Source organism: Emydura macquarii, unplaced genomic scaffold (genome assembly GCF_026122565.2).
Source record: "Emydura macquarii macquarii isolate MOO-44397 ecotype Brisbane River unplaced genomic scaffold, CSIRO-AGI_Emac_v2 contig_3390, whole genome shotgun sequence".
NCBI lineage: Eukaryota > Metazoa > Chordata > Testudines > Chelidae > Emydura > Emydura macquarii.
In genome coordinates this window covers 6,283,974-6,299,402 of record NW_027133527.1, presented here as the reverse complement: position 1 = coordinate 6,299,402, position 15,429 = coordinate 6,283,974, and the positions used below count along the sequence as shown (strand labels likewise).

Sequence of the window (15,429 nt, the reverse complement as noted above, 5' to 3'; positions counted from 1 at the left end):
GGCTCCACTTTGACGCTGTGGTGCCCGTCATCGCCTGGGCAGAGGAGAGCTGTTGGGAATCCCAGCTCCACCCACAGCAGAGTGGGAAAGCATTTCCCGCAGTGATTGACGCTACTGAACCTATGTCATCAGTTTGTTTCTCTCATTCATTTTCTTGCTAATTCCAGTGTTGCCAACTCTAGTGACGTTACTGCAAGTCTCACCGTATTTGGTCTTTCTCGTACGGCCCCTCAGCTGGACCCGAGAGACGGCAGGAGACGCTCAGCTTTCATGTTTATAAAAAGGTAAATTCTCACCCTCGCGGTTGTGAAGAAAGGCTTGGAAATGTGACTTGAGTGAATCCCAAAGGCTCCGAAACCAGAAGACAAAGAAAAAAGAACCCTCACATTTTTTTGATTTAAGCTTATGATTTTGTCCCCAGTCACATGATTGTGAGGGGCCTGACTCATAGTTAGAAATATTTTAATTGGCGCTCCTGGGATTCAGTATCTGTGATTTTGTAGAATCGTGTCTGTAACCAGTGACAGGCAGATCCTCAAAAAGTTCAGAATTCAGCATCTCGATCCTTCTGCCAGCTTCCAGACCCTGGCACCTACACAGTGAACCTAGCCTGATTTCCAGCCCTTCCAGGTTGGAGCTGGGCCAGAAAATGCCTTGAGAACAGTCATTTCTTCTGGGATTTCTCTTCACGTTCTTTCACAGCATCCACCACCATGGTATCTGAGCCCCTATCTCAGCGCATGGGACCCCAGGATATGCAGAGCATTTACAGCTAGTTAAGGTCCAGGTCTGGGGCGCAGATGCTGGTCAGGTAGCATTATATCCCAGCTACTCTGCTCGCTGGAGCTCGACTGAATCAGACTCATCTTCACTGGGACTCCACTGAGGCGATTCAGGTTTTTTCTAGCATTTCCTCTTGTGCTGCAGCGAAACAGTGAAATCCAGGCCGAGATTTGAAATCTAACCTCAGCTTAGGTGGGAAATAGGGATGATTTTATTCTTGGTGGAAGAGGGAGACAACATCCTAGAGCTGAGCCAGGCAGGGGAGGAACCTGGGCCACAAGAAAGTGTCTGACACTGATCACGAGACTGCTTACAAGGGGTGCACGTTCGCGAAGCAGGCCAGGCACAACCTCTGTTAATAATTAGCTGCGCAGGGCTGCAGGGGCAGCTCTTGAATGATCCATTATTTTTCTAGGATGTTCAAGGTTATCATCACCAAAGAATCAACTGGTTTCAAGAGCCTGTGACTTACGTCATGTTGAGGTGTAATAACCAACTGCAGCCTGTGTGATATAATAGCTGCAGTGGTGGCTTTAGCTCAGCATATTCAACAGCAACCTGTCGCTCACAGCTGCACCTGTTCTCATTAATGAAGGGCACTTTTGAAAGTGCCCCTCAGTGCCTAACTGTGGTGGGTGGGCTGGTCTAGAAAGTGCCGCTGCTTCGGAATCCCCCACCGGAAGGCGGCAGATGTGCGCTATGCCGGCTGGGACACCCGCACAGCTGTCCTACTTGGTGTCTGGAGCAGCAGGCAGTTCAGTTAACAGCCATGAAGGGCTCACAAAGCTAGGAGACAGTTCATTTATTTTACATGTAGATGGCACTGAGGCCTTGCCCACTGAATGGATTTTATCTGGGGCATTTGTAACACTCTTTCAAACTCAGCTTGCACTGTAGGCCTATGCTGCAGCCTCACTATTAGATTAAACCATTACAACTATGCCAAGTGCCAGGACGCCTACCAGCCGACTGGATGGGAAATCAATCTTGGTTTATTTCCTGCTAATGCAAATGGAGCAATTGCCACAGGAGAGAAATCCCACAGGGAATGTGAGCTCAGCCTGCTCAAACGGCTTTTTAGAAGACTGCAATTCACTGACTCATGCTCACACTACATATTTACTGCTGAACAATGCAAAATGGCATCACTATTTTAAACCGAAACACTCCAGCATCACGCCTCACCCTACCCTGAGTCCGGATTCACAGGGAGCCTCCTTCGGAGATACTGGTGCAATTATCCCTTCTGTCCTACTGCTGCTATTGAGATGGTTAAATAAGTTAAACCTCTCCCTAACTGGGGCAATTCTCTCTCAAGGGAAGAAGAAGGGCCATACAAAATAGTCAGTCTTAAAATGTGCCGTTACAAAAGCTGCCAAACACAGAATACACCCTCTGTATAAGGCAGTTGTGGAAAACAAGGGTGCGTTACACAGAAATTGTTACCTATAAAGGACTTGAATGCAGTTGGGAGGCAGAAGGCAGTAGCTTTATTTTGGGGGACAACACATAGGTTTTGGGTAGAGACTGAATTGTGACTATACATAGTCCTGTTATCAAATAAATTAACCATATCTCAGAAGTTCTGGTTCTCTGAAAATTTTCACATAAAAATACCGCCTGGAAACAAAGGGCTGATGGGAGTTTTAGCTATTTTGTCAAGTTACAACAGGTAGCAAAGTCTATGTACAGCATTTTCATTAATGACAGTTTCAAAATAACCTTAAACGGTTTAAATATTTTATATGTGCTTTAAAAAAAGATCAACTATACAGTATGCAGCATCTGAAATACAGAATGGAGACGAATATGCATTGTCCTATCATTGTAAACCAGGAATTAAAAACACAGAGCTGATAACGCAATGCTAGAAGCTACCTGGCACTTAAAGCTGTAAAAACTGAAAACACTTGTGAAATATACATCACTTTCTACAGCAGGGGGTTTTAAAAAGTACAGCAAACAAAGGATCTGATGCACATAAGATCTCCTGTAAATAATGCACCAGTTGGTGATTCTCTACTCTCAGCACAGGCTCTGATGGGACCTCTTGCTCTGGCATCAAGTGAGGAGAAGCATTTGGATGAGAAATGTTATCTAAGCTCCAGGTGTTGCTGGAGTGTTTCAAGGAGCAGGATGTTAGAGCACATCAGAGTTGAAAGGCAACGACTGCTTTTTGCACAAAATAACGCCCCACAATGTTAGCGCGCTGATGTTTCTTGCTGTAAGACTCTTAGCAAGCTGTATCATCTGGAGACACATGCACGGACCACAGCAGTCTAGCGGAGCATTAATCCCAGAAGGAGATCTCAGATATAATTACATTTACCTACGGAGTAATCAGAGACTGCCAGAACAATGGAGCATGGTGTGTGCAGTTCTGCAGTTCGCAGAATATGCTTGGCGCGCAGGGTTGATTGAATCCTACGTTGTGTCAGATGTTACTACAGAACTACAGGCCCTCAGTAAACAATTGAAAGGTAGCGCACATACTGCTGTGTCCTGCTAGCCTCAGAAGCTACACTGCAGGGTTTAAGCTGCTTGAAGGAATCCCACTGATTGCTAGACTTTTAGACTGCCAAGGGTTTTATACTTTCCACAAAGGCTTCAAGATGCTCAATGAATTATGTCTCCTGGAAAGTCCATGCAGATCTGGTGAGGAAGATATTAATTTTCTAGTAAGCTGTCCAGTCACTGCCACACACATGACAGCTAGGAAGGAATTTCAGGATTATCCCATTTGTATAAAGCAACTGGAGGGAATCCGATTGGATCCATGTTTGGGAACAAAGTGGATACACTATGCATAATTCTGGGAGGTAATTTCCTAACATCATCACTGGCCTCTCCCTGCTAGAGTTCCCAGTTAAAAACTCTGAGCCAAACCCTGACACCCTCACTCAGCCAGTGCTGCCTGGGTAAGGGCTATGTAAAAATTCGGTTATAAAGGGTGGAGGGGCTGCAGTGCGGCAGGGACTCTGAGAAGGACTTCGGCCTGACTCAACAGCAGTTCCTCCCCAGGTTCCCTGGAGGGCACACGCCACTGGCAGCTCCATCACCCATTCAAGGGGTACAGCATGTGCTCCCTTCTGTGCCTGACCAGCTCTTGCTCACTGTGTAGGGGGCAGGCCCTGGCCCTGCTCTCCCCGACTCCTTGGGAGCAGTGCCTGGGCTCCAGCGTGGGAGAGTGCTGAGCCCATTACGTGGGGAGACGAAAACTCTGTGCACCCACAACAGAGTCCTGAGCTGGGATTCTAGGGTTTGCTATTGCTGATGTATACAGGTTCTGAAAACACAAGGTGTGGCTTCAAACCTAATTCAACAATACACTGCAAATCTAGGGTGCAAAAAGGAGAATCCCGTAGTTAGGACTAACACAGTGTGTGTCTTAATTCTGTAACCCCTGCCCCACCCCTCGCTTCCCATCCCACGGTGCCTTTTCACAGAAGTTATTCCTACAGTGTCCAAGTGACCACCAAACAAGCCCTTTTGCCTTGGTCCATGGTTCTGATCGGTGCTAACATGACAGCAGCGTATTTACAACCAAACTCAACAGGAACCAATTGCTCTTTGTTGGCAATAAAGTGTTGCACCTAATGTCACCCAAGCCCATCACCAGGCGAGCGGTGAGGTCATCCTGGGAGTGCGCTGGCTTTCGCCGGCCTGCACATCGCTGAGCGCCCGCTGCAGGGAGAGAAGGGAACAACACGAGAAGTGTCATCAGGCGCAGCCAGCTCTCCATGGGCAAGGAGAATACGTCAGACTCACAGAAACACGAAGGACTAAACTCTGCCCTCAAACTGCTACATGCAAATGTTACCATAGTCAATGGGTGCTGGGCGTGAGCGTCTGCGGGCAGAAGTGCCCCGAAATCCCTTTGCAGGGATGGAGACAGGATCAGGTCTATGCCCAATGTTCTTCTTCTACGGCAAGTTTAGCACTGGCACAGGGGACTGCACTGAGCCTCCAAGAATGAAGTCCTCTCTTCCACAGAACTAGCACAGCATGGGCTGTGTAAAGGCAGGCTTCCCCCCACAGCGCCCTGCAGGAGAGCTTCAGGGCTGCCTTGGAGGGACTGTCTGCAGGGCTACCTCTGTCTCTGCACCCTTTAAGGTGACCCTAGAGCGGAAAGGCTCTTAAGTATCATCCCAGTTTCCTGAGCCAGCCAGTTCCTGACTCGCTTTTCTTTAAAGATTTGGATGCTACTCACATTCAGAGCCAAATACTGAGTTAAATCCGACCGAGCCCCCCACTAGCAGGTGATGCAGCAAAACTCATCCCTGGCCTTTACGGGGGAGAGCCCACCCATGCCTGCTGGCTCTGTAGCAACGCAGCTCACCTCAAACTTGCTCATGAACTCAGCAAAAATGCCAAAAAAGGCTTCCGATGTGGTCACTTTGGAGTCTTCCCCGAAAAAGGAGAGCACTTTGCCGAATTCCAGCATGGCCTTCTGCTGCAGGTCATCCAGAGACCGCATAGTGGGATGAGCGCTCTCCAGGAATGACTGAGAGGAGTGGTGTAAGGGAAAACGACACCTTACCGAAGCAAGATCCCAAAGAGATTAGCCTCAGTGCTGCTTATAAAAGGGGGGGTCTTCACCTACAGCCCCCCAAAAAGGGTCCCTGCAACTTAAGCACAGCAACCGTGGGTGGATAAACTAGTTAAAGAGAAACCCGCACACAGAGTTTGTGTTATGCTGGAGGCGCCTCTGCATCCATCACTTACAACACGGGGAGAGACAACACCGAGAGCCTTCTGCCCACCGGGGAGTGGCTTTCCCCATGATAACTCTGCAAAGGCAGAAGCACTGGCCGTCTCATTGTGGCTCCACTGGGAGGCCTCTCACCTCTGGGTCCTACGGGTGGTGGAGTTCCATGCCATGCTCTTCACCAAACGCAGCAATGGTGCCTGCTCACCAGCTGGCCAGAACACCTGCTACTTAACAAACGCCAGGATAAAGCAGGCAGACAGCCATGTTTGTGATTTGCCCTTTTTATGGAAGGATACGTTCATCACAATAGCAAATTTGTCCTCGTCAGCAGCTGGCATGCTGTGGCAGGCCGTCTCTATTTCACTGATGGTGGTGTGAAGGTCATTGAGATCGGCTGTTAGCATTCTCTGATTCACTAAGTAAGGAAGAGAGAGTTGAAAACAGTGTCATTAAGACACAGTTCTGACTTGGCAGCGGTTGCTGCTAAGCCAAGAGCAGCGAAAGTGAAATCCGTAGGTCAAAAGCACACCAAGGTGGTTTACACCATGTGGTTTACAGCTGCCCTCATCTTTAATACAGAGGTTCTTCTTGTGGAGGTACATGTCCCACATGTGCTGCTCCCTCTGGACCTGAGTGACCAAGCTGCATTGCATTCTAAGTGAAGCCAGATATCCGGGAGGGGACAGAGACTTTCTTACGGATCTCTGCCAGGTTAGTGAGCTACCGATTAGCGCAGAGGGAATTGGTGATTGTCAGGAAGAGACATGCAGAGAACACTGGAAGAGAAACTGGGTCAAGCCAAGTGCATGAGGCATGGGGGATTTAATGGCAGAGGAGGAGGAGCAGTTAAGGATAAATGGGTACTTCAGTTTGGGAGGGGAATATAGTGAATTCAACCACAAAATGGATGGATGGAAGGAAGGATATTGGGTATAAAGCAGGCGTTGGGGCGAAAGAATTAGTAATAAAGGCAGAGAATTATTTTAAGAAAAGTTAGGCCAACTGAGAGGTCTGGGCAGGAATATTACAGGTGCAAACAGGCTCGGAGGAGAAAATTAAAATCTAGGGGCCTGAATCTCCTGTCTCTTACACTACACCAGTTGCTGGTGCACCTCCCCTGACTTTGAGTGAGTTCATTCCAAATGACAGGGCGTGAGAGGAGTCGTAGGCCCTAGGCGTTATACTCAGCTGGTTTATACTGTATGTTGGGGCACCAGCAAGACATGTGCCAGAGGACCGTGGGATCTTTCAGTTATAACTCAGCAGCGCTTGATGCTCCCGCTCGTTGGCTCATGTCTGCAGTTAGGATGTAACCTCGAGAGCAAGGGGGGGGGCAGTTCTGTGTATCGCTGAGGCATTCTAAATAATAAAAACGCTGGTATCTGTAATCTTCACAGCCACCTTCGTCACATCTGCACTCTCAGGAGGACAGGGCGGCAGATCAGGTGTGGCTGTGACGTGGCCCACAACAGGCCTGTGTTTGGGGCACTCGTGAGGTCAGTACCGCTGCACCGGCGTTATTCAGACATCCTCTCCTGGCAGCGTGATGCCAAAGAGCCATGAGAATGAATTGAAAACACGACTGATGTCTGTGAATATTCAGTATAAACAGCTGGGGCCTCATCTTCACTGCTAAAAGGTGTGGTTTTAACACACGTGAGCAATCGTGAGGCAAAAACCCTGTCTTTGGTTTTAGGCCAGGTCAGCACTAAAGGGTCTGGCTTAAAACCAGCAAACCCAAAGAAGATGCAAGGTAAAACACAGCTACCACTGCACGTAAATCTCCTTTGGGGTCCAGCGCTGGCTGCATTACCCCATGGGCAGAGTCTGGGCTGAGTTACGATACGCGCACGACCGTTGGAATGCTGCTCCCAGGGCACCTGAACTCTGAGCCTCCTGGGCTGAGTTGGAAATCTCACAAGAGCAGGCTCCCTTCTGAAATCTTCAATGCTTCCTGCTTCCCGTGAGGCCAGAGACACCATGGACAGAACCGTCCTTATGGCATTATGGTACGTCTCCTCCATGGCTCACCAGGACCCAAAAGGGCCAAGGCACAGCGTAAGGAGCAGCTATTTGTAAAATGTGAACCAAACATTTTCAAGCCACAAGAAAGGTTCCCTTTAGAGATGGGTCCAAACTAAAGCCCCAGATCCAGACACTTCCTTGCTTTGTGGCTTCAGCCCATCACTAGTTCTTACTTATCCAAGCTGCTTTCCCTGTCTCTATTTGTGTCAAAGTACCGCGGTTCATATGCTATGCCTAATGGTGGCACAGAACCAAGAGGGGGTCCAGAGAGGCAAGGGGCAGGGGAGTCCTTCACTGGCCCCACATCAGGACAGGTTTCTGAAGATGCACCTTTTTTATTTACCTTTGGCAGAGAGCGGCACTGTAGGAAGGTCCTTGGCAAAGCCTAGAAGTTCTGGGAAATGTTGGCTAAGTGATTTGGCAAGAATGTGCAGGAAAGTGGATTTTCCATCAACGGTCTTGGTTGTGTTCAGCTAGAACAAAGCAAAACAGGTAAGGAGATTCCTATACACGGGAGGGTGGGTTTTTTGCTGCCTATTCAGCCTACATGTCTGGTTTCCAAAAACACTCACGCACCTCTCCTGGGATCACTCTGCACCCACATTCACTGCAACTCCCACCAGCAGCAGCGGCACGTTACAGGTTAATGTGTAAATGTGGTGTTTAATGTTTACACAGTATGTTAAATCCAGATTAGTGAAATGGAGAAACTAAATGAATCCTCTCCCCACCCTGGGAGCTCTGCGAGTCTACCGTCTACCTCCTAGCATTCTAGCATTCTAGCTCCTAGCGTCTAGCATTCTCTCTTTGTGTCCCCCACACAACCAGCACACTTGAGCTGCACGAGGGCACAGGCAGGCGCTCAGATACGACAGTGATGCGTGTGGTATAAGAACCTGTACAGAACTGAAGCCCTCTCTCAGGAGAAGTCCATGGTGCCAACACAGCACTGTTAGCTCCTACCGACCTTGGAACTGAGTGCGAGTCTCCCGGCTTGCACAGGGTAGCATGCTGTGTCACCACTAGCCCAGCCCTGTTTTACAGTCCCTGCCTTGGTAGCCCCACCCTGCCACTGACATGCTCCCTTCAAGGGGCCCTGAAACAGCCACTGCACTCAAAAGCCATCTTTGGAAATGCACCCAGTACCCTGGTCCCTCCCTGAGCTCTCAGAGTTCATGAACAGGGCTGTCTGCCCTCACCATGAGAAAAGCATGTGGCATGAGGGCTGTTCCCATTCTCCTTACCTCCGTGAGGAAGTTGATTTTAAAGCCTGTCGTTTTATTGGTCTTGGGCTGCCCGTTGTTCAGATAGTTCCCCATTGCCAGCACAAACTGCGAAGAGAATCTCCCATGAGTTATCAGCTGTTACTCTGCCTCCCTCCTACCCTTCCCTTCCCATGGTGCTTGGTGCTGGACGGGAGGAGACATTGTCACATCCTTATCTTACCAGTTGCTTATAAAGCATGAACCAAACTGAAAGCCAGGGCAAATCTACGAGCCCCATGCTCGGTGGATCAGGTCAGAAAGGCAGGGGTATGGTACCGCAGTCCTGGGCCACACTGCACAGCAAGGGAAGGATTTTTTCCATATGGTAACAAATCTTTGGCTAGCGAGGACTTCACATTCGTCGCTGTGCTGTGCAGCGTGGCCCCTCAGATCTCCATAGTGACAGCTAGGGTAGAGCCTGGACCCTCCTGCTCCAAAAGCCCATGCCACTTGAGCTAAAGGAGAATCTGTTAGCCTCTGTAAGCCCACATACAGCCCGTTCAGTACAACACTGACTACTGCCCATTCTGCTGCAGTGCTAACATGCAACCAGCTGTCAATTCTACCTGCAGCCCAGGGCTGGTCCTCGATGGAATAAATGTGTAGCCTGGATTGCATCAGCACCTGCATTCACTCGCTGCCCACCCTTACACGGTGCATACATTCCAGCAACGGGGCCTCTAGAAACCAAACCGCTGCTGTAGAGGCCAGGAGGCCACGTACACGTGGCTGTAATAAGTGGCCTTTCACCTCCAGGGCACAGAATGGAGGAACAAAGTGAAAAGAAATAATTGCATGAGCTCAATGAAGCTTAAAAAAAAATCAACCTGCTGCCCATAACTCCTCTGCATTTCTCCGTACAGCAGGGCCAGCATTACATCCTCGCAAAACAGCTGCTACTGCTTGGGGCGTTGCTCTTGCAGGGTCCCTGATCTCGGGCAAGCTCTGCAACTCATGGCTCAGACCTATCTTCCCCTTCAGCAGTGAGGCCAGAAGAGAAGGAAACAACCCCCTGGTAGCTCCCCATTCTGGAAGTCAGAGGAGCAGAAAAGGATGCCTCTCTTCTGGCAGACTGGGCCTTAAAAAACACGAGGCTGGCCCCATCTTACAGGAACTCCCGGGCAGCTCAGTAACTACAGCCACTGCCTTTCCTACTGCAGCCAATGCGAGGCCTTAGAGAGTGTACGGTGTCCATCTGTCTTTCAGGAGAACTGTGATGCCCCAGCTAACGCACCACCAGCACTGATCCTAGGATGAGGATGGGCCGGAGGGAGCCCTCAGCAAGCTGGCAGAGACTGCGTGTGCTTCGCTGGGTTGGTGGAAGCTGTATGCCACCCAGTGGCCATTACTGGCGATAAGGCTTGTTCCCTGACCTCTAAGATCTTAGCCAGTTTCTTGCTGCTCTTCAGCTCCAGGGAGGCCTTGGAGATACACTCGTAGCTTGCTTTGATCTCCTCTGCCTTCTCCTGCAGGGTGGTCTTACAGTAAAGGCTGCGTAGCCGGGTTTTATATTCCGGTACCAATAACATCTGAGAAAAAAGGGGCAAAAAATTACTGGGATCACCGTTGATTAACCCCCTCCCTCTCACTTACCGTGGAGTGTTCCCCGAAATACTGTAGAATTTCCCTCCACTTGGAAACAGCGCTTGCCTGTCCTCTCTCAGGTATCACTGGATGGCAGCTGTGGACAGCGGCTGATGTTTTATCAGCAATCACTTTCAACTCACTGCCCCAGACTGACACAGTATCCACCAGAGTCTGTCACTAGGAAGAAACACAGCTGCGGAAAATCACCCACTCAAAGCCCAAGCTCAGGTGTTTGGTAGCACTGATTTGTCACACGTCCCATCCATTTGTAAAGCACTAACCACATGGAAAGGGAGGTTTGGGAGATCCACATGGCAGCGCCTGAGTTCGATACACTTCGCTTTGGTACCTGAATGCAGGGCAGTTCACAATGCCTGGCCACGTACTTATACGTCATCAGCTAAGCCAGAACTCAAGAGCAGATCTGACCTTTTCCATTGCGCACACACACACACACACACACACTCGCACACCCAATAGTGCTGCGCATCCAAGCTGGTCACAGAAGCCTGACAATCATTTCCTCTCTGTCTTATGTTCCCTGGGCTGTAAGTTTGAAAACTGGTCCGAACATTGCTTTATTTCCATAATAAAAGGAGCCAGCTCTATTAAATCTACTAACCATTACTCTAGAGGAAATGCAACTCTTGATCCCTGACTCTCCTCCACCCTCCCCTCATTAAACCCTTTCTTTAAACAGCCTCCCGCCAAGAGGCCTATGAGCCCTAATCCTTGCCTCAAAAAACACTGGCAAATTAGACCAGAGAAAATCCACAATTAAAACAAAGTCCAATAAATAATCCCGGAGGTGCCAAGATGTGAACTAAGCATCCCTGATCAACTATGCAGATTCCCCGGTGCTCCACCTCCCTTCCTGGGTCTGCATAGTGTGGGTTTAGGCTATAGTCTCCTCAGGGCAGAGACCTTGTCTCCACCTGTGAGTGCAAAGGGCCCGACACATTGTTGATGCTACACAATTTTGTACCTAGTAATGACACCTGCAGCTGTTTGACTTCATGCTGGTTAGTCTATGCAACAACCTGCCATTATTCTCCTGCAGCTGGCTGAACTGATTCCATTTACACCGGCTGGACCATCCCGATGACACTGCAGTACCCATGCCTCCCCCATGCCCAAGCACATGGCAGGACGCAGCTACCTGCAGGACAAACTGGTCTGGCTCACTCAGCTTGCTGGGATTGTCCCGGTAGTTCTGGTACTGCTGGACCTCCTCTGCGTCAGGCGCGTACAGCAGGAGCTGCTTGATGTGAGAGGACTCCAGGCGGTCGCTCTCCATGGTCATGAGAATCTGGCGCAGCTCGATGTGTGAGAGCTTTAGGTGGGCTATCAGGATGGCTGGGGAGGAGGAGGAAGGTTATCAGCTGGGGCATGAGGAGGAAGCAGACTCCAAAGGCTGGTTACCTTTTATATGAATTTTAGTGTCAGGGAAAAGCTGCCGGGTTGACAGCCCAAAGGGAAGCTCCATGGGGCGGGAGGGCAGCCCCTGGGCCTCTCTGCTGAGACTGTGGGTAAGAGGGCCACCTGAGGCGTGATGTGACCCCTGCCAAACAGGAAGTGGGCTGGGACCATTACATCTTTTCACCTGAGCCGCCGCGCAGCCATCAGGTGGTAAAAGCATCCGGTCATTACCCAGCTGGGCTGGGTCAGAAGATGTGATCTAGAGACAGGAGACTCTGCGTCCCATTCCCAGCCCCCTTTATCCAAAGTGTGTTGGGAATATGGCTCATTTACACAGATCCGAGTGGAAGCAACGCAGGGGATTAGCATGGGTGATACAGAGCAAAAACCCTCATGCATGTCGGGGCTAGTCTCCCCCATGGGGCTCCTCTGGGATTAATGGGGTTCAGAGGCATGATAAAGTCACACACCTCGTGGTAACATCTTGCCTTGTCCTATGCAGTGCACAGAGGGTGGAGGGAGGGGAGCACGGGAAGGAGACACAGGAAGCCTCTTCCTCCTCTGCACCCCACAGCATTCCCAGGCAGCAGCCAGGCAGAATGGTGACCAGTCGCTCTGGCAGCCAGGCCGGGCTAACATGTCCACTCGCACTCCTTAGATTCAAGGGGGAGTGGCCATGTTGTCTGGGGACACAGTCAGGCCCTCACCCCATAGTCTGTGGGCCTGCTGGTGCCTCATCCAGAGGCAGGCGCTGGGGCAATGCACGTGATCCTTCCTGGGCAGCTGTGTGGACCTCCTGAGTGTGCTGCCGGCCACAGTCTGCACCACCCTCTGCTTTGCACTGCCTCCCTGCCTGTCACCCTCCACAATGCGGGGAGAAGCGACTCTTTCCTGGGACGGTCCCATTTATCTGGAGCTCTGTCCACCTGCTCCAAGCCAGTGAGCCACACCCCATCCCTAGAATTCTCCTTCAAACCGCCCTCTCCTCGATCGCTTGGAACTGACTCTGCTAGCCTACAAAGGACACTGTATTGTCGTGATCTCTATTGGCCTGCACCCAGGCATGCTGGGATGTATCTATTTATCTTTGCCCTCTTTTTACCTTTCCAGTTCTCTACACTGCCAGGTACTGCTGTTCCATCTCAGGACCTGTTTAGGGTTTTGCTTCCACGCTGACATTTACTTACATGTGTTGTAGGCCTTTTTGTGAGACAAAATTTCAACCATGTCTTTCTTTTTAAAGGATTCAGGCATCAAAGTTGGCTCTGGAAGAGAAACTGAAAGATTTATTCAGAGGTAAGGACGGGCTTGGCTGATGCCAGCACAGAAACTGGGCTGTAAACAGTGAGATAATGAATGAGAGTGAGAAGACATGATGCTTTGGGCACAGGAATGGCTCCGGGAATCCTTGAATTCTGTAATTCAAAGATCTCCTGAATGGAAGACTCACGCTGAGCTGAAAAAGGTAAAACAAGAGGTGAGATACACAGATAATCCCAGATTGCTCCAGAAATTTATCTGAATGAGTTAGTACCACCACCCCTTCTGCTGCCCAAAAACCTCCCATACTAGTACCCTTGAGTAACCCTCCATAACCCTACGTTCCCATGTCAAACTCATTCCAGGTGAGCACAGAAATCCCACTCAGGTTTTATTCTTCCCCATTAAAGCAAGTCACAGACTCTGTCTTTCCAATGGTTAGTCATCACTTCCCCCCACACCCAGGAGAGCAATAGGAAGTTACCCATCCACCTTCCCCCAGGAGACAGACCTGATCTTCCCTCCCCTTAAACACACACACACACACACACACACTCTCTCTCTCTCTCTCTCTCTCTCTCTCTCTCTCTTTCAGCTATGGACCTGGTTTTCATTCATTAAAGGTTGCTGTGCTAGGAAGGCAGACCAGGACTCCTGAGTTCATACTTAGAACTCCACCTAGAATTCTTTCTAGCCTATTCAGTGCTGTTAGCGTCTGACGCTCCGTCCATGATTTGCACACACAGACTTGACCTGTTTCACGTAGCTGTGGGGCCAGGTAACCTCGGTGGTGCAGATACGCTGTCTGTGTCTATAGCACAGTCATGATTTAATGGGACTCTGTCCACTTGGTTTAGGGCCAACATTTAGATTTTTGTAAAAAAACAATGTATATTTGAAATATTATATAAAAGGAGGAGGAGTTCCCAACGCCTGCTATGCACAGAAATGCTTCTGTGCCTTTTTCAGGGCCTGGTTCTCAATAAGGCAGAAGCCCAAAGCTGTAATTCTGCATCTAATTTGCACACTCAGTTACCACTATTGTGAGCACAGATCAGGTATTTGTGCAGGCAGTTGGCCAATTAGATGCCCGATTGGCCATTTGCACATTCCAGTACCTAATGTGCATGGAACTGCAGTAACTGTGTACTATACTTAGACACAAAGTTATGCATGTACTTTTTTGTACAGGTTCAAATGGCTGGTCTTTTGAAAACCAGGCCTTTAATGAAAAGGAAAAGAGGTTTTTGCATGTCAGCTTTCCCATGGAGTGTGGGGAGCTGTGGTACGGCTGCACTGGGTTAGTGCACGAGAACCAGTAAGTGACACTGAAGAGAGAAAGTGAAACTGTCCAGCTGAGTTTTATGGCTACACTTGATTGAAACGCAGAAAATAAACAAACTGCATCGCTGGAGACAATTAAGGGAGATTTTAAAATAATCTCCACTTTAATAATCTGAGATGTTATTAGTATCGTGTGGAAGAATTATTGGTAAACCACTGCCTATGACTTCTGGGCTGATATTGTCTATTTCCAGGGGCACTATCTTACTAATCACATAGTTCTTTCCCTCTCAGAGTGTTCCCTATGTCTGTTCTGTGTCAGCTCTGGGTTGTAGTGGCAGTATGGCTGTCCACAAGAACTGGTTTACTTACTTGCAGGCTTTTGAGTTCCAAAATGAAGCTCCAGATCAAGGTATTTGACCATATCACTCAGTTTGTCATAATCAGAGTCTTCTCCAAGCTGCAGGAGGAGGAATGTAGTCAGTAAAACCCTGTCCCAGGAAACAATCTCCATGCTGCACCCATCCCCCAAAGCCCTAAACTGTGCAGCCCCAGAATACCTAGAGGCAGGTGCATTTTTGTGGCGTTTTCCTTATAACTGGAATTTATCCACTACAAAACAGTTGCAGACACTGGAGTCTATGTTATTTCTGGTCATGAATTTATCTCTTACAATATCCTAGAACCGAGGTATTTTTATATCAGTCTGACTACATCCCCTGGGACCCATTCTCTGTTCAGAAGAAAGGAAGGAACATGGTGATCCAGTCCTTCAGCATTTCCTTTTACCGTTGCTGCTGGAAGCACAGCCCCATTGGAGTTAACTTAGCAGGCTGTATGAAGTTTAAATTATAAAAAGTAATAATACCCATGTTTCTTGGTCAGACATTATTCACTAAAGCACAAGATGGGAATTACAGAAACCTCAAGGGCCTTTTGCATCCAAAACCAAAAAATCACTGAGAAAAGAAATACTTCATTCCCAGGCCCCTCAAAAGGGGAATGAGAAACAAATGTATGGCAGAGTGCTCCAAGTTAATCCACAGAATAAGGTCAATTGGTGAGGTAGGGATCCGTATGAGAGACTGTCCAGTT

General features: G+C 49.1%; 1 protein-coding gene and 1 long non-coding RNA gene across 2 annotated transcripts in view; one reads left to right on the top strand and one right to left on the bottom strand.

Annotated features, from left to right (window-relative positions):
• Positions 1 to 2,250: 2,250 nt before the first annotated feature.
• Positions 2,251 to 15,429, bottom strand: part of GRID2IP (Grid2 interacting protein) — an 87,770-nt gene continuing 74,591 nt past the window's right edge. Inside the window, 9 exon segments of the mRNA XM_067534328.1 lie at positions 2,251 to 4,467; positions 5,123 to 5,287; positions 5,791 to 5,909; positions 7,863 to 7,992; positions 8,764 to 8,850; positions 10,158 to 10,313; positions 11,531 to 11,727; positions 12,978 to 13,055; positions 14,707 to 14,794. Coding sequence (XP_067390429.1) covers positions 4,396 to 4,467; positions 5,123 to 5,287; positions 5,791 to 5,909; positions 7,863 to 7,992; positions 8,764 to 8,850; positions 10,158 to 10,313; positions 11,531 to 11,727; positions 12,978 to 13,055; positions 14,707 to 14,794 — 1,092 coding nt within the window. The 3' untranslated portion in view covers positions 2,251 to 4,395.
• LOC137144164 (uncharacterized) lies at positions 7,975 to 15,150 on the top strand. The gene is made up of 3 exons (XR_010917342.1): positions 7,975 to 8,011; positions 13,034 to 13,086; positions 15,018 to 15,150. It is a non-coding gene; the product is annotated as an uncharacterized lncRNA (long non-coding RNA).